Source organism: Mauremys mutica, chromosome 11 (assembly GCF_020497125.1).
Source record: "Mauremys mutica isolate MM-2020 ecotype Southern chromosome 11, ASM2049712v1, whole genome shotgun sequence".
Taxonomy (NCBI): domain Eukaryota; kingdom Metazoa; phylum Chordata; order Testudines; family Geoemydidae; genus Mauremys; species Mauremys mutica.
The window spans coordinates 79991756-80014569 of record NC_059082.1 but is presented as its reverse complement, the minus strand read 5'-3'; the positions used below and the strand labels follow the sequence as shown (position 1 = coordinate 80014569).

Below are 22814 nucleotides of genomic sequence, written 5' to 3'. Positions count from 1 at the left end.
CTAATCGAGATCTCCACTCTTCATTTACACATTTCAACACTCAGTTATATATGTACTCAGCTGAATTTCAGGAGAGTTGTATACTTACATCCCTACTTTTGGAGATAAGAACATAATTCCTCAAGATCACTGGTTTTCAACCCTTTTTCATTTGCGGGTGCCTAAAAGGTTTCAAATGGAAGTGCAGATCTCTTTGGAAATCTTAGGCATAGTCTGCAGATCTCCAGAGGCCCATGGGCCACAGGTTGAAAACCAATGCTCTAGATAGAAAAGCCAAAAGATCTGAAGTGCTCTGAAAATATAAAAGGCTCCAAAATGTTGCCAAGTGAATGAATGGCAAAGGGGAAGCAAAAAAGATACTAAGTAAATAACCAGCTTCATTCTTAATCGCAACGTCATTCTTGCTTTTTTCTTTAGCTCTCAGCTTCTGCCTTTTGATGTGCTGCCTGCGCTTTTTTTTGGTTCTCTGGGGATGCTTTGGTAAAGAAGCGAATCATGCACTGCAACCTCTGCCGCCCTCAAGTATATATTTGGGCTCTGTTAAATATAGCATGCCAAACAATTGCAGCTGCCACGGAAGATCCTGACAAAAGAAGCAGTCTGAGATAACAGGATAGGCCCATGCTAAGGGCTTTGCTGCGCAGTACCAGTATCCTACCAGTGGCTTTGGTGACAAGCAGGGAAACCTGTGAGTAGAATTACTCTACTGTGTCGTCTTAAGATAATTTTTTTAAAATGTAATACAAGGAAGCTGCAGCTTCCTTGTAAACTTCTAATACAATCACAGGTAGAGCGAATTACAATAGTCAGCCTGCAGTAGATGGATACTGTCGCAGCAGGCACAGGGGAAATGGAGTGTTCTGGCTGCCAAAGATGGAAAGCCACTCTTGATGACCAACATCAGTACAGAGCCCAGCAAGGTTAGGCGGCACGCTGTCTTGAACTTGGACAGCATCATATGCCCATGGATAGTCCTCAAAATGCTTCTCTTCCAAATAGCATCAGTCCAGCCTATTCTGTGATCATTTTAAACCAGCTGTTCCTCATCCAGGCTTTTATTTCCTTCATGTATCATGACAGACAGAAGACAGTTCTGTCTAGGCTGCAGGTAAAGGACAAAAAATGCTGAGTGCTGCTGATTTCATAGCCCTACATAGCTCATGTCTTGTCTTCTCACAACTGCCTCCAAAGGCGGAATATAGGTGTTAAACAGCAGCAGTGACAGGGGCATCAACATGGCTCTGGGATCCGAAGGAATGAATGTAGGCAGATTACTAGTACAGGAAAGTGACAAGGAAAATACAATTTTTTTTCTCCATACTACAAAGACTATTAAACCCTTTCTACATTGCAGATGAAAGTATACAAGCAATGACTGCTGTCAGCAAGAATCTAGCTGGGCTTCCCTGAATATTGTGCCCAATGATTTTTCCCCTCTACAAGTGATCTTAATCTGTGCTATAGAATATGGGGGATGCGGAGGAAGCTGTTGCTAGCATGGCTTCAAAATTATGTGGATGGGGCTCGTTACGTTAACTCCTTTATTATTCTCCCCATTTCCCCTAGGAAAGGGATTCTTAGAGCTTGTGTTCATAGTAATTCCAGCTTGTAGGGGCATACACGTCGCAATATCCCAACTATTTCCACAGTAAAAGCTTCAAGAACGAGTGGAAGAAATTCACTCAACTCTCCCCCTCCTCCCATCTCTGAAAAAATGTGCTAAAGAATGACAATCTTGCCTTATACCTCACTGTTCCCAATGGTGACCAGTATTCAGCAGTGCCAGGAACTGAACACAGCTCTTAACAAGAGTAAGCCATATAAAATGGCCTAAACATCTTGAAGTTTCAGTAATTCAGCATATTTGCTTTTATTATTTTTAAATTAAAATTGCATTTTGGAGGTCCCAAATTTATTTTATCTAATTGAAATTCTCAGCTGTACTTTCTATTAAACACTGATGGAAATTTAACATCTTTAATTAACCCATGTGAGGTGCTTATAAAACTGCATTTGCACTAATGTGGCCATCAGCACATTTTTCATGAAAGAATTAAAATAAAGTGCACCAGTGTTATTTAGTATTGACTTTTTTTTCCAGCAACTCCACTTTTAAATTCCCACATTATCAGAACTGTCCCTGTATATCGGCCGGTTACTGCATAATATGTTTTCATTGCAAGGATCCAATATAAAGGTTATTGCCTTAGTAACAGTATCTCTGCCACACAAAGAATCTCTTATACCAAAGCACATGACCATTAACTCAGATGTTTATGTAAGATGGAACTGAATAGATCAATTCTGACCTGTTAAGCTCTGCTTTGTTACTGCTTTGAGCATTTTCAGATTCAGGCATCTCTATGCCACATGGAAACAACTGTGTGGGATATTTGCGGTTACAGTGATAAATGCCATTGTTCTGCTTTCTCACCAAGTCTATCTACAGTATAAAGAAATAATTTCCAACTTCAGTTAATCACTGAGGCAGGATTCTGTTCTAGCATCTGTCTTTATTACCAGCTATGACGTCTTTCATATGTATTTACTGATCATTTATTATATTTTGGCTATACCTAAAAGCCAGCTGAAGAACCCCAAAGATTTCAGTTAATATATTAGAGTAAACAGACAGACATTGATGTAAACAATAACACTGCTGACACTAGTAGAAAATCAGCCACAGCATAAAAATAGGTCTAGCATTTTCACCCAAATACTTAGACTACATTTTTTGGAAAGCATCTCTATACCAAGCCATTTTATATGCTATGGGGAAGAGAGTCTGGTCTCTACCCCACTGCCCCAGGCACTCACTTTATGGTCTAGCTTGATTGTAAAGTCAATGGTATCCTCTGTGACAGGCATTGCTATGATGTGTAGATCATAGAAACTATCATGTAAAGAAAGGAGAAGGGAACTAATGCAAGACTAAAAATTTTATAATACCACCTGTGCATCATCCTACAAACGGACACCAATCCAGTAGTAACCATTCATAGATACTGTATGCTAGTCTAATTAGACAGCAATCAGGTAAACAGAATAAAGAAGAAGTGATACGTCCAAAGAACCAATATCTAATCTCTCCAACTGTGAAATGTAGCATACAAATAGTACGTTCTACGAGTTAATAGACTCATGGAATATAAATTGGTATAAAAGGGTACTTCGATGCCAGGAGGGGAATTATGGCACGTAAAAAAGTAATGTGTGAAGAAGTCAGATTTACTGCACAGTGTCTTCATAATCAACTTTGGAATGTCTCATTCCAGTTAGTGATTGACAGGAGAATAACTGATTTTATGGGTTAACCTTGAAACTTCTCTCATTCAGTATTCAATTTAGTTTTTGATCACTAAAAAAAGATTCATTCACCAAATAGCTCAAACCTGAGACCAGTTCACACCCGTCAGACTTTTTTCAGTTACTGTGGCTCATGAAATACTAACATCCTATCTTTTTTTGTAAAAATACACCTACATGGATAAACAGTACATGGATACATAGATTTAAAGCGTCACTTCTCTGCTTTACAAAAAAATTAACAGTGTTATCTGGTCCATTCTGAGAAACTGGTAACAAAGTGCATTTTGAAAATCATCTAATATTGAACAGATCCCTACAACTTGTTTCAATTAAGTAGTGATTTTTATATCAGTTCTTTAATCCTCCCTTAGCCATATCTTGAGAAAGGGGTTTAAAGCATTTATTGTTATTGAAAAGTTTGATTACAGTAACAATATTCATTTTTGGTTTTAGTCCTTGTGGTACACGAAGTAATATATAAGGGATAATTAAATCAAGTTATCTGTTAGGCATCACTTTTTAAGACTACACACTACATAATGAGTGGGGTCCCACAGTGATCAGTTCTGGTCCGGTTCTGTTCAATATCTTCATCAATGATTTAGATAGTGGCATACAGAGTACACTTATAAAGTTTGCAGATGATACTGAGGTAGGAGAGGTTGCAAGTGCTTTGGATGATAGGATTAAAATTCAAAATGATTTGGACAAACTGGAGAAATGGTCTGAAGTAAATAAGATGAAATTCAATAAGGACATATACAAAGTACTCCACTTTGGAAGGAACAAATCAGTTGCACACATACAAAATGGGAAATGACTGCCTAGGAAGGAGCACTGCAGAAAAGGATCTGGGGGTCATAGTGGATCACAAGCTAAATATGAGTCAACAATGTAACACTGTTGCAAAAAAGCAAACATCATTCTGGGATGTATTAGCAGGACTGTTGTAAGCAAGACATGAGAAGTAATTCTTCCGCTCTACTCTGTGCTGATACAGCCTCAGTTGGAGAACTGTGTCCAGTTCTGGGCACCACATTTCAGGAAAGATGTGGACAAGTTGGAGAAAGTCCAGAGAAGAGCAACAAAAATTATTAAAGGTCTAGAAGCATGACCTATGAGGGAAGACTGAAAAAACTGGGTTTGGTTGGGCTGGAGAAGAAAAGCCTGAGAGGGGACATGATAATAGTTTTCAAGAACATAAAAGGTCACTACAAGGAGGAGAGAGAAAAATTGTTCTCCTTAATTTCTGGAGATAGGACAAGAAGCAATGGGATTAAATTGCAGCAAGCGTGGTTTAGGCTGGACATTAGGAAAAAATTCCTGACTGTCGGGGTTGTTAAGCACTGGAATAAATTGCCCAGGGAGGTTGTGGGATCTCCATCATTGCAGATTTTTAAGAGCAGGTTAGACAAACACCTGTCAGGGATGGTCTAGATTGGTGGCTTTCAAACTTTTTTACTGGTGACCCCTTTCACACAGCAAGCCTCTGAGTGCGACACCCCCCCCCCCCGCCTTATAAATTAAAAACACTTTTTATATATTTACCACCATTATAAATGCTGGAGGCAAAGCAGGGTTTGGGGTGGAGGCTGACAGCTCGTGACCCCTCATGTAATAACCTTGTGACCCCGTGTGGGGTCCCAACCCCCAGTTTGAGAACCCCTGGTCTAGATAATCCTTAGCCCTGCCATGAGTGCAGAGGAGTGGACTAGATGACCTCTTGAGGTCCCTTCCAGTCCTGCGATTCTATGACATGGCAATGGAGACACATAGCCCAAGAAAATAAATGAGCTCTTCACACTCCCTTGGACTAATTAGAGTTGTTCGCATGCTGGTCCATTTTCCTCACTACTGTATACGCTCTGACTTTGCTAGAACACCAGGGATGAATTTGGCCTGGTGATGCTTTAGCATAGACACAGGAAAAAACCTTACAAACAGGAGTATTCTGAATTTCCTTTGGTGAGAAGTCCAGTTAACTAATTCTATTGACATTCTCTCTAGATTGAGTCAGAGAGAAAAGGCTGAAGTAGAAGAGCAAAAACTGAAAATCAAAACATTTCATATGACTAACAGGCAATGTTAAAACTAAACAGATTTCAGACTTAACACACATCTAAGATTACTTAGGAAAACTCTTAAAACAACCTTAAGACAGCTCCAAATTTTGCAAACTGTCACACACTCTTCATTAAAAATTGGACTGTAAAACAGAATTCTAAATTCTCATCTAGGAGACCCCTTTACTGCCTCAAAGCGAGAGGATTCTTTGCAACCGGGGCACCATGTGCACATCATGTTGTACATCTAGTCTGCTCTGTTCACATAGGCCGTGCCAGGGTGTTAAAACATGTAAGAATCCTGCTCTGCAAGTGCTTCGGAGAGCAGGATTTTTGTCCATTGTGACACACTGCCTAGTACAGATACAATCAAAATAAAGCAGAGTACACCTTGTTTTGGGCCTAACAGTTGTGTCCTTTAAAAGCAAGACAAAGTTTATTTCATTCATGGGGCAAGATGGGAAAGGAAAGAAAGAGAAGCTTTGTTTCAGAGTTCCTTTTGGCTACCAGCCCAACTAAATATCATATAGATATAATATTCTCCATAAAAATCAAGCAATTGACTTCTCTACTCTGTTTCTTCCCTCCAATTCTATGAATTTTCCGAGGTCTCTTAAAACATTTCACACACACCTGATCATGCCTTCGTACCTCCTGCTGCAGCCTACTGTGCTTCCTGAGTAGCCACAGCAGATTGACAATGACAATCCCGGGAAGCTGTGAAGATGATAAAACAATGTGATTCTCAGTTGCTGCTGGGAGTGGGAGGGAAGGAAAAGGGGGCTAGTTTGAGACAAAAGAAAGGTCTGACTCCCTAAACACCTATGCAACTTCTTGAGTCCTTCAGCAGCAGCTGGAGTGCCACACTGAAACATACCAACATTGTTTCACTCTCATTCTGTTGAGGACTGGTTGACACCAGTGCAATCCCAGAATAATGCAGGATTCCTGCAGTCTGATGTCTAATTTAGGCTCCTGTTCAAGGTGAACATTAAAAACATTGCTACATTGGAACAGTTGGTGGTTTCTGTCAAATTCTTAGAGAATAGATTTCCATGTCAAACACCATTGTCACTGACACTCATAATTGTGTTTTGTATTAGGAACACTGTTCCATTTATCAGCAAGAAAGCTATGTACTGAACTGATCAGTACATTTCTCACAGAAATTTTAAAATGACATACCTAAATTGGGCACCCAGATCCATAGTCACCATAAAAAACTGAACTGATTTTCACACACAGCTTCCAATCATTTCCATTTCCCGGACTAAACTTTCCTTCTCACCCCTAGAGGTGGCCCACTGGGTCAGGAATGAGGCACATTGGTGGGTGAGGTGTTACAGGTAACTGTGCGTCAAGATGCAGCTTTGGTTTCCAGTGCTATCAATCCAACACTAAAGCAAAAGTATTAAATTAACTTGAAATAAAGTAAAATTTTGATACAAGATTTCACATAACTCACTTCAGCATATATATAAGATTTTAATATTTACCATTTTTTAAGCAACTGCCCAAAACCTGAAAATTATCAGATGATTTAAAACTAGAAGGCAGCAAATCATCTTCGGTATCAAGGCAGGATCTGTCAACATAATTGCCTTTTTTTTTTTTTTTTTTAAACACACACACACACACACACACACACACACACACACACTCTAACTACATTGCTGGGCTTAATCTGCAGGTGACTTTACTAGGAAATAAAGCAGCAAAAATGTTCATACTAACTGCTGTTGCAAATACGAACATATGGATACTGCTACTATAATACATCCCCTAGGATTACTCCAGCTTTACAACATAATAGTACAACAGCCCCTGAAGATATCTAAAGTAAAGCTTTGGGGAAAGGATTTTATTTGAAATAGTGGATTGTTACGGATCAGCTGAATATACTTGCAGGGAGTTGGGAAATAAAACCTTTATAAAACATTCTCAGAAAGGTGAAGTGTCATCATCTTTCATATTATGGAGACAACTCAAATTCTCACCATGCTATTAATTTCCTTTGGAAATAGTATTTAACATACAAAATCTCAACTCAATATTGAATATAACATACCACTCAAACAACTCACTAAAATACCACCCTACAAGTCTGTGTAAGAAATAAGTACATATTAAAAATTGGGAATCATGATAAAAGTAATTTGACTGTCTCAAAAAGGTAATGATACATCAAGCATCAGAATTTTCCCATTTTCAAATCATAATATTGGTCCAATGAGAGAAAATACTTTGTGGCTTAGGACTTGTCTACACTTGAAACACTATAGCAGCACAGATGCAGCTGCACCACCATGGTGCTTCAATGTAGACGCTACCTACACGCTAATGGGAGAGGTTCTCCTGTCGGCACAGGTAATCCACCTCCCTGAGAGGCAGTAGCTAGGGTTGATGGAAAAATTCTTCTACAGTAGAACCTGAGAGTTACGAACACCAGAGTTATGAACTGACCGGTCAGCCATGCACTTCATTTGGAACCAGAAGTACACAATCAGGCAGAAGCAGAGACAAAAAAAGCAAAAAAGCAAATACAGTACTGTGTTAAATGTACACTACTAAAAAAATTAAGGAAAAGTTTAGAAAAAGACTTGACAAAGTAAGGAAATGGTTTCTGTGCTTGTTTCATTTAAATTAAAATGGTTAAAAGCAGCATTCTTTCTTCTGCTTAGTAAAGTTTCAAAGATGTACTAAGTCAATGTTCAGTTGTAAACTTTTGAAAGAACTTAAAATGTTTTGTTCCAAGTTATGAACATTTCAGAGTTATGAACAACCTCTATTTCCGAGGTGTTCATAATGCCAAGGTTCTACTGTTCTGATGTAGCACTGTCTACACCAGGGGTTAGATCAGCTGAACTATGTCACACAGGGGTGGGGATTTTTCTCACTCTTGACTGACAAAGCTGGGTCGACCTAACTTTTTAATCTAGACTAGACCTTGGAGCACTTTTCATCAGACCATCTACAAGCCCTTTACAAAACTTTGTATTATCTCCATTTAAAGATGGGAAAAAGAGAGGCACAGAGTTTGTATCCATTGGGGATTTTTGTACATGCTATAGCCACAAGTGTAAAAAGTGACCTTCCCCAGTGCATCTTACCCACATTGGAAACTGGAGGGGGAGGGGGAAAGAGGGGCTCTTCAGATTAATCCTGACCAGCTAACATTTTGGAACACCTCTTGTCTGCACTAGATAACATCACCAAGTCGGGTTTAACATGTTAGTTAACATGTTCTCCCAACACGGTGCACTTTCTTAGTGATATTTCCCCCAAGCACTAGTGTGGGGTCAGCAAACTAGAGAGGAAAAAATTTGAATCTCTGGGAATCCTAGGCATTGCTATGAGATTTCATGAGTATAAAAAAGTCTAGATTGTCTATTTTGGGGTCTGATTTAACTTCCAAAATCAATGAGAATCCTGCCAATGATTTCAAAATCCCATCAATCTGGCTCATAAGTACTTCCAAGGTGCCTATCACTGTGGTATAATTTCTAAGCACTGATTAAAGAGTGCATGAGATTGTCTTTTATTGGGCAGACACCCATCTAATGGCAAAAGAGACATCACAAAACGTAAACATCCTCAAAGAAGGACTAAAGCTTTTTTTGGAAGAAGCGATCAAGTTCACATGCTGTTAACTGGATGTTAATAGGAACATATATTAGCAATATCAGATAAAGAGCTGAGAATGGTAGATTCAGAATTATTTTAGTGTGAAGTACAATCATTTAAATGTCAGTATCTCCACAGGGCTGGGAAGTAGAGCTCAAGTCTGGTGTTATTTTAAAACTCGGAATTTGAGCTACAATTAAATAGTTCAGAGTTTAAACAGACATCAGCAATTTTCCAAGAAATGGAAATGTTACAGATGGTAAGTAGAGAAGCATTAACAGTGACTGCAAAATAAGACTATTTTCAATACAAAATGTTCTTGCAAGATCTTCCAATTATAAATTTCCAATTACAAATACAAATATTTGAACATCTCTCCTTTGGTGCCACATAATCCCACCACTGTAACCCTGAGGCAGCACCTCACAGATGCCATGCTTACTCGACCTTTTCCATCCCATTCCCATTGCTGCTATTGCTATTCCACCACCCGTCAGTCTACTGCCAGTCAAGCAATTTTATTTATTCAACACCACACATTTCACATCAAAGTACTAAGCTCTTGCTGTTTACCATTTGTAAATCACCTAATGCTTTACAACTATGGCTAAGCATCATCATCCCAGTTTTACATATGGAGAAACTGAGGCAGGAAGGTTAAGTGACCAACCCAAAGTCATATATTAAGTCAACAACAGAACTGAGAATAGAACCCTGGTTTCCAATACCAGATCTGGAGCACTGTCCACTGGACCCCACTGCCCCTGTTTTCATGACTACTCCCACATAAAACTGTCAAGTGAGCCCTTTTAGGGTCACTTTCATGAAACTCATCTCTCACAAAACCAGAATTATAAGTGTAAAAGCCCCATCACAATAAACTTCATCTCAAGTAAAAGGAATGTACACAAAAAGCATCTGATTAAAAATTCAGAGGTATTACCCAGAATTCCTATATGTTGTCTAGCAAGAATGAAGCAAAATATTATCTACAAATTCTCCAAGCCAATTACTCAAGGAACGAATCCCAAATATCTGTTTACACTAACATGGCTAGATAGAAGAACAAATGCACAAACTTCAAAAGTACAAAATATTTTGAATAGCAAAAAATGAAAATACTAGTAATAAATATATGAAGAAGTGATGTAGCTAGCTGTCTACCTGCACCTAAGTAGCTATGGTGGCCTTAAGCAGAAGTTTGGAACCATATAAAAATCCACCCATAGATTAATTGGCTATGTTGATGTGACCTTGCATTAAATTTTTGGAGGGATGTAACACATAAAAGTATAAGCAGCAAAGAGTCAGATTCACCCACGAAAGCTCATGCTCATGCTCCAATATGTCTGTTAGTCTATAAGGTGCCACAGGACTCTTTGCTGCTTTTACAGATCCAGACTAACAAGGCTACCTCTCTGATACTAAATAAAAGCATGATATTTGCATTGGGGTGGGAAGGGAGAGGAAAGAAGCTTTTAGTATGGAGAAGTAAAATATCCTATGGCTAGATATAAGGAAAGGTGTTGTATAGTTTTGGGGTCCCCTAGGTGCTACTACAGTATACAAAATTAAAAACAACCACTGTGCAAACTTTTATAATATACCGGTAGCACTATTTGATCAAAATGTTATTAACATGACTTAATAATTTAGTAATATTTAGTGAATGTGTAGATAAACTGTAAATGACACACATTTTTCTAGACGTAAGCTTCACATGCTACAGGGTGAGAAAATGCCTTCCAATTAAATTGGTTGCCCCTGTACTCATCTCAAGCAGAGACTAGGCAGCGGGGAAAAAAGATTATTTTCCTATTGGAATAGATAGTTCAGTGACTTCCTCCTAAACCTCCTTTCAAAGAAATTTCTCAATGGCTTGCAAAGTGAAACGTTTACTCTTTCAATGTAGTTTGCTAGAGCTACGTGCTCAGACCATATGAGAAGAAAGGATAATACGATAGACATGAGTCATCTTCCTTTGAATGGTCTAAACATGGAAACCAGGATTTTCCATTATCTTGTATTTATTTATTTTAAAGCCTAAATTAATTCTACACTAACAGGGAAGACGTTAAATTTCTGGGGGTTTGGTTTTTTTGCTCACAATATAATACTCTGTGCCCCACCATACAATCTCCCACTCCCCTGGTAACAGAACTGCTGCTTTGAAATAGTTTCTGGTTCTCTGGTCATCTGTAGATGTTGCTTTGGTCTATTAAGTTGAAAGGTCTGCTCAATAAAATGCAACAAATTTGTTGTTTGGATTGTTTCAAAAAAATATTTTTAATACCCAGCAAAATGTTTGATGATTAGCATTAAAGTGTTGGGGATGCTATAGCCAGAAGCTCCGGAGCTTCTAAAACGTCCTTACTAGAGGAGCTCAATAAATCCTTGCTGCACAAGTGGTTCTGCAAATAAAGATGTGGAGCACTCAGCTGCACAAGTACAAGACAAATAATGATACACAGGACACAAATATTTTGTTTTGAAAGAATGACCTGAACATGGTTCTGCTATCTAGCACACAATAAAATTCCTAAAACATAAAAGGAATAAGAATTCAGCAGGATACTTTCTCCTGCGGCATGAATATAGCAAAAGAAAGTTTGAACGCCTGATACCTGGTTTAGTATGGCAAATAAAAATGTTTAAATATACCAACTAATGTATCATTTGTTGAAGAATAGAACCATTATTAACATACCGTGGCGAGGATCAATTCAATAAATCAATTAAAGTTAAGAGCCATGACACTTCATCTTAATCTCCTAGCCAAGTATGTTTCAATTAGATTAGTACTCTGAAGGGAGACCTCAAAAGAAAACCTAATATCCTAGTGACACAATAAAGATGCTCTTCTTTCAGAGTCAGTACTGAAACAATGCTCCAGCATGATAAAAAGAGGTACTCAGTATTTGGATGTTCCATGTTTTGTTTTGTTTTGTTTTTTAATAAGAGGTAAAACAGAGGTTCTGAGTACTTGGGATCATTTAAGAGCCCATGGTAGTTTTCACAAGAAAAAAGTATTAGTTTGGTGCCTGATAAAATTCCAGTTTGGATAATGACACTTAACGTGCTTTTCTCTGCAACTTTAAATAGATAAAGTATTTTTCGTTGTCTATCCTAAACTGTTGTGTAATATTGCTATGTGCTGCTAAATTGCTGCTGCCTTCCACACAACAAGCTGGTGGCACATCACTGGCTGTTAAGGCAATTCCTGTATTTATAATTTGAGAGGTGGTAATAATTTAGGGATGAAGGGCCCGACAAATGTAAGATTATTGTTATAATTGACACATTCAATTCACCATTGACTCCTGTTACAGCACTTCAGATACTGTAAGTGTTCATTTAAAAAAAAAAAGAGTTTTCCTTTAGCATTATACCACAACCACTGAGATTTCAGCCAAAGCAGCCTTCAGCAGATCATTACTTATGTTAAGAAGTGCCAAACCAGACTTCATAACACAAGTGGGCCCAAGCAGCCATACAAAGAACCCATTCCCTTGGCATTGTATTCTCATTAATTTTTAGAATGAAACAGTATTTAGTACTAATATTTGTACACCAAACGTTAATACTATAAATGTGCAGAGTGGAGAATTAAGCACTGAAGTATTGAACTGTTACAACAGTATTTGTTTAAAAGAATGGTTGAGCAATGAAGTAAACTGTCATGCTCATACTAAAATAAAATAGCAACAAAATAAAAGGAAGTCTGGTCAAACTGATGGATGCAAGGGAATTTCCTGTGCTGATTTTATTAAAGTAGAATTCTAGAAAGAAACCTAAAAGGATGAAGTGTAAAACAAAACACACTTTTCATCACACACCCCTCTCAAAATTGGAAACGTATGGAGAACATTAACTGAAAGAATCCCCTTTGCTGCTCTGCCCCAGTCAGATGTGTCATATTAAACATTGGAATCCATTCATGGAAATGGCTGGATTTCACCACCTTTGGGACAAGGTAAGTAAAAATTGTATTATAAATCAATTTAAATCAACATATTCATCCTTTCCCCGACTAGCAATTAAGCCTAGTAATTTGTAAAGGCATTAGTACTTCCCAGAAGACCTATAGAGTTTCAGTCACTGCAAAAACCCCTTATGATCTGTACACTAATATTCTAGAAAGCTCCACTTACTCTCTCATCCAACTGCAAATCAGAATCTGAAAGCTCTGGAACAGATGTAGATTTACAGAACAAAACCACCCTCATTTTTACATGCATTTGATTATTTGTACTTACAGCCATGGTAAGATGCAGGAGAGCCTCCAGATTTGCCATATTCTTGCTCTGAATAGCTAGTGGATAGATTAGGCTGACTGGAACCTCGGCCAAATGTGATCTGGTTACTACCAACTCCAGTGGCCACCTGAGCCATACGCTCTTTGGTCTTCAGTGCTTGGGCCCTCTCTGTCTTGAGTCGCTCATCATCCTTCAGAAGAGAGACCAGCTGCTTGGACTTCTCCCTTACATTGATGCCCTGGTCTTTACCATCTCGATCGATATACTGGAAGTCCTTCAGTGTTTGAATAGCAAAAATATTCTCTTTACATTGCTGTGCCACCCTCTCAGAGCCTGTTTTAATCAGGTAATCTAACAGAGTAAGGGCCTTATACACATGCCGCCAGTTTTTGCCATGGTCATTCAGCCGTTTCCAGATCATGCTCATAATTTCAGAAAAGGCTACCACATTGTAAGTCAGATCTGCTATTTCAGTCATTAAGGAACTAGAAGGACCCCAGGGGTCATTGGAAGTTGCTTCCCGAACTTTTATTTCGGCCTCTGAATAATTGTTCACAATGTTTTTCATTTGCCGTCTAATAGACGAAGTCGTCATTTTCCCCCCCTATTAATAGGACAAACTTAAAAAAACCTTCAAAGAGATTAATTTTTTTCTCCCAATGCACGTTTCTGGACTGTGAAGACTCTATCAGTGATCAATTTGAAACATGTTCTGCTAAGATCATTTCCTCCCTTCAAAAAAAAGGTGCAAGACACAGGAAACCATAACCTAAAAAGAAAAAGAAAAAAATTAGTTGTAGCTTTAATTGTTCTTTTGTGAATAAAAACATCCAACAAAATTGTCCAAATCTTTTAAGTCAACTGAAGGTGCTTTCAAGGTCCCTACTGTATTTTATGTGAAGAAACCCACTTTTGCTCCTTATCTCAAGACTAAGGTACGATTAATTACTGGAAATTCACACTAAGTAAAAAAGCATTAGAATATACAATAAAAAGAGCATGATTATTACTATACTCTGATTAGTTTATAGGTTGTTTTGTCACAAGCATGCACATTGACAATGAGAGAAAGCTAAGCCAAAGAAATTAGTTGTGAATTTAGTTTTGTTGTGAGGTCTATAGTAATTATCTCATGGGAGCAAATTCCAGAGTCAGGTCCAGGTCCTTCAAAAGTTCTGTTTCCTGCACTCATGAGCCTCCCTCTGTTGGTTAGCAATTTCAATGTTCTAGTGTAACATACTGTTGTGGGAACTCGTGGTCATGGAGCATGTGTATTTCCTATAAACTAATCACACTATTTCTAAGGTATCCAGGCACAAATTCATGGGGGGCTCTGAATATTAGGGCAGACACCTTGAACTGGGTTCTATATTCAACTGGGAGCCACTGAAGAGGGGCAGCAGAAGGCTGCATTCAAGGCAACATGCAAAGCTAAGCAGATCAGAGGGAAAACAGTTTGTTTATTTTGTATATTTGACAGCACTGTGTGTCTACCAGAGTCACAGTTTCTGCTGCTTGGGAGCATATTTCACATAGCACTGAGGAAGGATGTGTTTTAAATTATACAAAAATGGAACTGTAAATCCAAAATATTGTCAGGGGAACTCAAGTGTAAGCTTTATAAATGCAAAACCTTTTAAACTTTTTTCTGAAGATGATTAGATTTCAAATGGGCACAGGTCCATTTAAGCTTTAGAATGCATTACTCAAGTGAACATTCAGATATTTACGCTATATGTTTACTATGTTAATTGTATTAATATTAATTATATCCTTTTATTTTCAAATTTAAAAAAAATCATTGCAATGTTTTACAAATAAAACCAGTTCAAATACTTAAAAAACACTGATTCCATAAGGGAAAAGTTACCACACTGGCTGAACAAGGATTGTACTTTTAAAAATGTTCTCCAGCAATGTTTCTCCAGACTTGTACAAGAAACTGCACTATCAGTAACAAAAGGCATGGGTGAGAATTAACACACTGATTGCAAGCTTAACATTACCATCATTCTTCAAATTACTATCATGCAATTTTGAATGAAGGCAGAATTAAGTTTCGACTTAGGAAGACAATTTTTCTAAGTCAGTAATAAACATACAACTTTATAACAGTGAAAGAACAGTACAAAAGAATATGTCCTTTCAAGATTACAATTCTCAGCAAATAAGATCACTAACAAGATTAATTAAGACAGATTCAAAAAAATCTGTAATAATATTTATTCTTGGAAGAATTAAGATAAAAACTATTATAGTTAAAGTATTTCAGAAAGTTGGCCATAAGACCAGACCTGTGTAAGTTTGAAAGCTTGTCTTTCTCCAACAAAAGTTGGTCCAATAAGGATATTACCTCACCCACTTTGTCTCTCTAACAAAAGTTAAAAACAGACTTCAAATAAAATGCACCAGCATAGTGTATTCCTTTTCATTTATTTAAATCCAACTCATAGGAAAAGAATTTTGATCTATCATCGGACAAATACCAGAAGGAACAGAGCTTGGTAGCAGCCTCTGGATAGGAAATAGAGTTTACACTGCTCCTAGAGGAGTCTCGTCAGCTTTGCAGCCCCAGAGTATGGCAGAGGAATCCCCATCTAAACATCTGAATTCCACTCCCTCCATAACTAGGAAAAAAACTGGTGAAGTTTTTTTGGGGGAAGGTTTGCCAGAAGATATCAATGAAGCCAATAGCTTAGCAGCATTCAGAAAAGGCTTGGATATTTACATGGATAACAAGAACATTCAGAATGATAACAGTAGGCATAAAAAAATTAATGAGATACTGCAATACCTGGATATAAACCACACAGGAAGTACAGGTTAGGTTAGAGGAGGGAATAGTACTATACTAAAAAAATCCATAGAATGAGAGACAATTCTGAGTGGAGAGGATGGATACAGCAGAGTCTGTATGGATACTAATCCTAAATCAGGAATACAAGTATACTAATAGGATTAAATGACTGGCCATCTGATCAGGAAAAGGCTATTGGGTGCTCAATGTTACGTAAAAATCAAAGAGGTAAGTAATAAAACAGCAACAAGCAGCAACTTCAACTACCTACATATAAACTGGTAGTGTCACAATGGTTTGGAAAAATAATATCAACATCCATAGCTGAACTACTAAGAGCAAACATAATTAAATTCAAGACCCTTGGAGGAGGATTCTTATAAAAAACTAGCATTGCTCCACTAAGCTTTAGAAAGGAGCATTTCAAAGTGAAGTAGCCTTTGAAAAGACTCTTAATTATTGCTTGACTTTTATCATGTGCATAAGAAACCATGCATCTTGCACTCAAGAATGTGCCCTAGAGTACCTATTTTAACCGAGAGGAAACCAAACAGTCAATCCTATGCCCTGAAACAGGACAAGAGCAGAGCTTCCTCTGTTGAGTCACCAAGTGCTTGAACCCCAGCATAGAAGTAAAGTGTATATGATGGTCAATCATACTAGCAGATGGACTGAATTAGCCCCACCGTGGCCATATCTACACTAAGAACATAAGAATTGGTCTGACCTGGTACGGCCAAGGTCCATCTAGCCCAGTATCTGTCTACCGACAGTGGCCAATGCCAGGTGCCCCAGAGGGAGTGAACCTAACAGGCAATGATCAAGTGATCTCTCTCCTGCCATCCATCTCCATCCTCTGACAAATAGAGGCTAGGGACACTAGGAAAAAAAACATTTCTTTTTGTAGAGAAGACAAAGCTCAAGATACAAGCGGGATTTGAAGCCTCTGTCAGTAAAGAGGTGGTTTTCAGGGAATCCAAAGTTTGGAGGGAAAGTTGAGGCTGAGGCTTATGTTTTGTTTATTTTTGAGTATCAGAGGGGTAGCCATGTTAGTCTGGATCTGTAAAAAGCAACAAGTCCTAAGTGGGTATTCACCCGCAAAAGCTTATGCTCCAATACATCTGTTAGTCTTTAAGGTGCCACAGGACTCATTGTTGCATTTATTTTTTAAAAAGCAGCAGAGTCCTGTGGCACCTTAAAGACTATTTTTGAGTTACCAATAAAGCCAAACACTGGAAATGAGTGACTTTGCACTATGTGTATACACTCTGGAATGTGAGGGGAACTCTATTTGATTATAGAGTAATGCTCCCAGTTTGAAGGATGTGCTGCAGTAGCAATAGAAAGTGACACGTTACAGGCACAAGGGATACACCTGCAGTAGACATAATAGAATAAAGGGATCTAAAGAGAAACACACACTTTGAAAAATATGAAATTGTTTGCTATATTAATAAGTGAGCACACTGAATTAGGAGCAACAGAAACAAAGGTGTTCTTAGCACTTCAACAAAATTAAAGACTTCATTTGATTATCTGTACTTCTATAGCAATTATAAGATTGCTACAAAGTGCAAACTCTAGCATTCAGATACTTTGCATAATTATTTCAAGGTATGAATATATAATTTCAATTGCTAATTAAATAGCTTAGTTTGATATGAGTCAGCAGAACAGTGCTGAGTCCAGTCATTAACATGGTACCTTTTTTGACCCAAAGGTAAGTTTAGAAACATTGTGTCTCCCTGGTACAGCTATTCCATTTTTTGCTATTAAAAAGCAAACTACAGTATTTTGAGAGACTTTCATTTTATCCTATTAAAATAGCAAAGAAGGGCTTGGGGGAACGATCACCTTGTGTTAATGATTTTTACCTAAAATAAAAATTTGCCAAGAGTTTAATTTCATTTTTACAGCTATTTTGGCACTAGCAATAAATCAAGTTCTTGGGCACTTCCTAAAGCAAACACTAAAAGATACACAACTCATCTGCTTCACCATTCCTATGAAATTAATATTTTACTTGACCTTAACATTTGGAGAATATGAGAACAGCCTTTGAGGTAAAAGTTAAATATCGCCATTTGATAAAGTAAGAAAACATTTTTAATGCATGATTAGTTGGTTTCACAGAAAATTTTTTTAATAGAAAATGTAGGATTCTTTTAAGGGGCCTTAGTGAAATAGCATCTCACCAATGAACCAATACAAAGTACAATATACTTGCAACTTCAGCAGAAATCAGCATCCCCATTGTAAACAGTACAATTGCAACTGCAGCACAAAGTAAAACTAATTACAGTTACTGCTCTTTGCAAAAAGCAGCTGCAGGGACCACCAACTTGAACAGATTTCTTAAAAGGGATAGCCAAGGTTTTTTGTTGGTGGTCGTTTCTTTCTTTTCACCTGAGGCCTCCAAAATTTCATCCACCTAATATTGCTGCCTATCACTTTGGACCACTTTTTCCTCTGTTTTCTAATAATTTTGTCACCTTTTGTACAAATAGGAATGGAATATGCAATTCTGCAGAGAGAAAAATTAATGTTTACCTGTAACGTAAGGCGTAATCTTGGGGGTGGGGTGATGAGAATATCTAATTTCTCAATTTCCTCTATGTCTTATTCAAACACTTTCATGATATGTAAAACCCTGAAGAATTCTCCTCATGACAGTTAGTCAGATACCGAATGCAGATGGAAGGACACTTGACTATTTCTGCCTATTAGATCTCTACCTAGAGACTAAATGAAATTCACAAGACATAAACCATCATCTTTAGTTTGCTAAAACAAACACAGAAATGAGGCCAACCCACACAGACATTAATAAAACTTAATTCAGAAGAGAAGCAATATAAATCCATCTAATGTACAGATTTCAGCAGAATCCATTGAGTTATCTGAAATGTAAAGCCACACACTGAAGTATGTCTACACTGATAAAAATAGCCTTCATTCAAAGCAAGAAACTCAATAAGAAAATTTGAACAGGGTCAGGTTGAATATGCAACTAAAACTGAAAAAAAATACAGGTGTGAATATCTCTTTCATATCAAGAGGACGTTAGTGTCAATGTTTTAAATATTACTAAAACAGCCAGAACACAGACACTAGATTTTAGCTGGAGGACATATTGGGAAGAAGAAATACACGAACAAGCTAGATTAGTCATTACTATCAGTACATATGAGAAAAAAATTACTTTTTTGAACTGCTGGTACTAATTATCACATTACTTCAGGAGAGAGTTATCAAACAGGTTAAATTGCACACATTCCTACAAACAAGATATTTTAACCCATATACAAAAATATCCAATTTGCCCACCCCTTTTCCTACAAGAAAGGGAGATCTGCAAATTTTCTCACAAGATTCAGATTACATTTATAAAAAGGGATTCAGCCAGACATAGCTAAAAATGTGTTCATATTCTAGAAAAGTGAAATACACAATGGATTAATGCAAGATCTGTACAGTGTTGTGCGTGCAGTTTCAAGTAGTGGTTTACACAACTATACAAGACAAAACAAATTTTATTAGTAATATCAGAGATCCTCAAACCCCAGCCCCATTCATTCATTACATGACTAACTCTTAATGTGGAAATACTGTATTTGTATTACTGTAGAACCTAGAGGCCACAGCCAAGATCCCTGTTGTGCTATGCGCTGTACTCGCAGTGACAGTCTCTGCCCCAAAGAGTTTACAAACTAACTAGATAAGACAGAGGGTGCAAGGAGAAACAGAGGCACAGTGAACTGACTTGCCCAAGGTCACACAGCAGGCAAGTGGCAGAGATAAAAACAGAACCCAGGTCTCCCAACTCTCAGTCCAATTGTTTCATCCACATGCTACATCCCGTAAGATATGCCTTATGCCACAAATTTTAACATCAAGCTAGCTCAGTCAAATATAGACCCTAATGTAAGCAGGAGCAACTCTACTGAAGTTAATGCTTATCTGTTATTATATTATTCCTAAAGTTTCACACACAAAATTAGGAATATTACAGTTCCAAAGTAAATTTGCAGCGTTATTGTAGCTGTGTTGGTCCCAGGATACGAGAAAGGCAAGGTAGATGAGGTAACTTTTTATTGGACCAACCGCTGTTGGTGGAAAGTACATGCTTTTAGAGCTAAACATAGCTGAAGAACTCTGTGTAGCTCAAAAGCTTGTACCTTCCACACCCACCCACCCATTTGTGTTTTATAACTTAAAGTAGCAACCTGGTAATACCAAACTGGAAGGACTAGTGATAACATCCACTATGGCAAATCCTATACTGCTATATTAAAATCCATTTTATAAATCTTCATGACAAGCCATGTTATTACACACAATTGCTTAATAAAGCTATTAACATCAGTTGCCAAATTTTGGAACATTGTTTTGCTTACATTTTAATGCTCCCTGGAAGATGCAAGTAAGTTGTCTTATAATTTAGTAGTTACGCTGTGTGAAAAGTCCTCACTTTCCACAGAGAAAAAAAGACTAACTTTACTTAATACATTAATATGTGCCGTGAAGGAGTTTAGCCAGAATTCACTAATAAGCAGGGTGGATAAAAATCAATTATTTAAAAACTAAAAAAAAAAAAAAATCTATTTTTTTAATTTAAAACTAAAAATAGTTTTAATTAAGATATATTATAGCTCAAAGATATCTCATCATGGAATAGAGATTATAAATTCTAATTCTGTAGTATGACAATATATTAATGTAATGTTTAAGAAAATTTTTGCAAATGAGTTCCAATAGTTCACGGATTAGGGACCCAATCTTATGGGGTTCCAGGGGCATCTGTATAGATTATTTAGATTAATCTTTCTATCTACTCAAATGGGACTCAGTGCTTAGTCTAGAACAGTGGTTCTCAAACTGGGACTGCCGCTTGTGTAGGGACCTGCCGGGTCTGCAGGTTCAGCCGATTGCGGCTCCCACTGGCCACGGTTTGCCGCTCCAGGCCAATGGGGGCTGCAGGAAGCGACGCGGGACATGAGATTTGCTGGCCACTGCTTCCCACTGTCCCCATTGGCCTGGAGCAGCAAACTGCGGCCAGTGGAGATGCAATCGGCCAAACCTGCGGACGCGGCAGGTAAACAAACCGTCCCAGCTCACCAGAGGCTTTCCCTACACAAGCGGTAGCCCCAGTTTGAGAACCACTGGTCTAGAAGATACCATCAGAGATGCTTAGTTTTGCAGTTCTCAAACTGTGGATTTGGGTCTCCAGAGATAACATGCTTGTTAACAGCAAAAATGTTTTTTAAATAAATTAATAAATAAATAATATACAGAGGTAAGAAATAACTGACCTCAACCTCTATCTCTGAGTTGAGAAGAATATGTATTAAGGTTATAACAACCAACAAGAACGCACTTTTATGTAGAAATCCATGATTAAATCAAGTCTTCCTGACAAGTGATTTAAATCGATTTGATTTAAATCAAATCCACCCTGCTAATAAGACAGTCCAGAAAAATGACGGCATGCAAATAATTTTCTAATACTGGATATATGCTTGTAAGTTCTATATGGCTTCAAATATTTTAGATTTCATTCTCTAACCCCACAGCACTTTGAAAGATATCCTAAGGCTCGAACTGGTTCTGTTTCACAGATTAGCCTTATTCATAAACAATTCTTACAGAATGAATAGATACAATGATACCCATTTGGTTATTTCCTAGTCCACATTAAAGTACTTTAACACAAACACTTGTTTCCACAACCAAACAGGAAAAGGAGCAACTGTACTTTGTAATGCCTCAGAGAAGAATATTAAAAGATGCTATGAAGCTTAGCACAATGCATAAAAGGCAATAAGGAGTACATATTAGCTTTCCAGTGCTATTGTACAGCAGAAGAAACCTTCCTGATTCATGAGACTAAAGCAATATAATGAAGACACTGAAATTACTGCCAACCCCACATCCTTCTTCAATCTCTCTCGCACATTATTTAAGAAAGCTAATTAGAGACAGGGATTGACCAAGGGCTCAATTAGAGAGAAAAATCAGTCCCCCTTTTCTGAAATCTAAACATGGGTCTTCTTTAAACTTTTAATTTTGAGGAGAGAGGAGAGAGACTCAAAAGTTACATTTTGGAAGCTTTCCACTCCCCTTTCACAAACAAGGGGACAAAGCCAGCTTTCATGAAGGACAGGTGGCCAAAGAGTTTCTTTAAAGAAAGAGTTAATGCACAAAGATATGCTTCTCCAAATGTATGCATATTCATGTTTTACAAGATTGTTAGATTCCACACTGATTTTTCAGCAGTGCCTGAGGCTTCAAGGGATAAATTAAATCTTTAATTTTATGGAGATCCATTGTGTAGCTAAATCCCTGCCCACATTAATCAGATATTTTATCAAACCCACTTTTTATTACATGTAATTTTAAAGGACCTATCATCTGTTATAATATCTGAGTCCTCTATATACAGTATCTCTACATACCTGTATAGTTTACTGAAAGGGAAAAAATGAATGGGAAGTTTTGCTTTGTGACTGAAAATAAATGAATCACCTGGCCACTTCCATTCAGGACTTCCAAAGTGAAACTTGCCAATGATTTGTATGTTTCATTCTGCAGCCTGTAACACAACTGGGATTATTGAAAAGAAAAGCAACTGTGTTCCAGAATGAATACTGTGCAACACTCTCTGGAAGAGTAGAGCAAATCAGGACTAATGATCCAAGTCGCAGCTACACAGGAGGTCTAATTTTAGACTTACAAGCTTTGGCAGAGTCTCTTTAAAAATAACAC

At 37.6% G+C, this 22814-nt stretch overlaps 1 protein-coding gene across 1 annotated transcript in view; it reads right to left on the bottom strand.

Annotated features, from left to right (window-relative positions):
* Positions 1-22814, bottom strand: part of EPN2 (epsin 2) — a 62542-nt gene that overhangs the window by 22540 nt on the left and 17188 nt on the right. Inside the window, exon 2 of the mRNA XM_044980798.1 lies at positions 13253-14021. Within this exon, the coding sequence (XP_044836733.1) occupies positions 13253-13847 (595 nt within the window). The 5' untranslated portion in view covers positions 13848-14021. The remainder of the gene's footprint in view (positions 1-13252; positions 14022-22814) is intronic.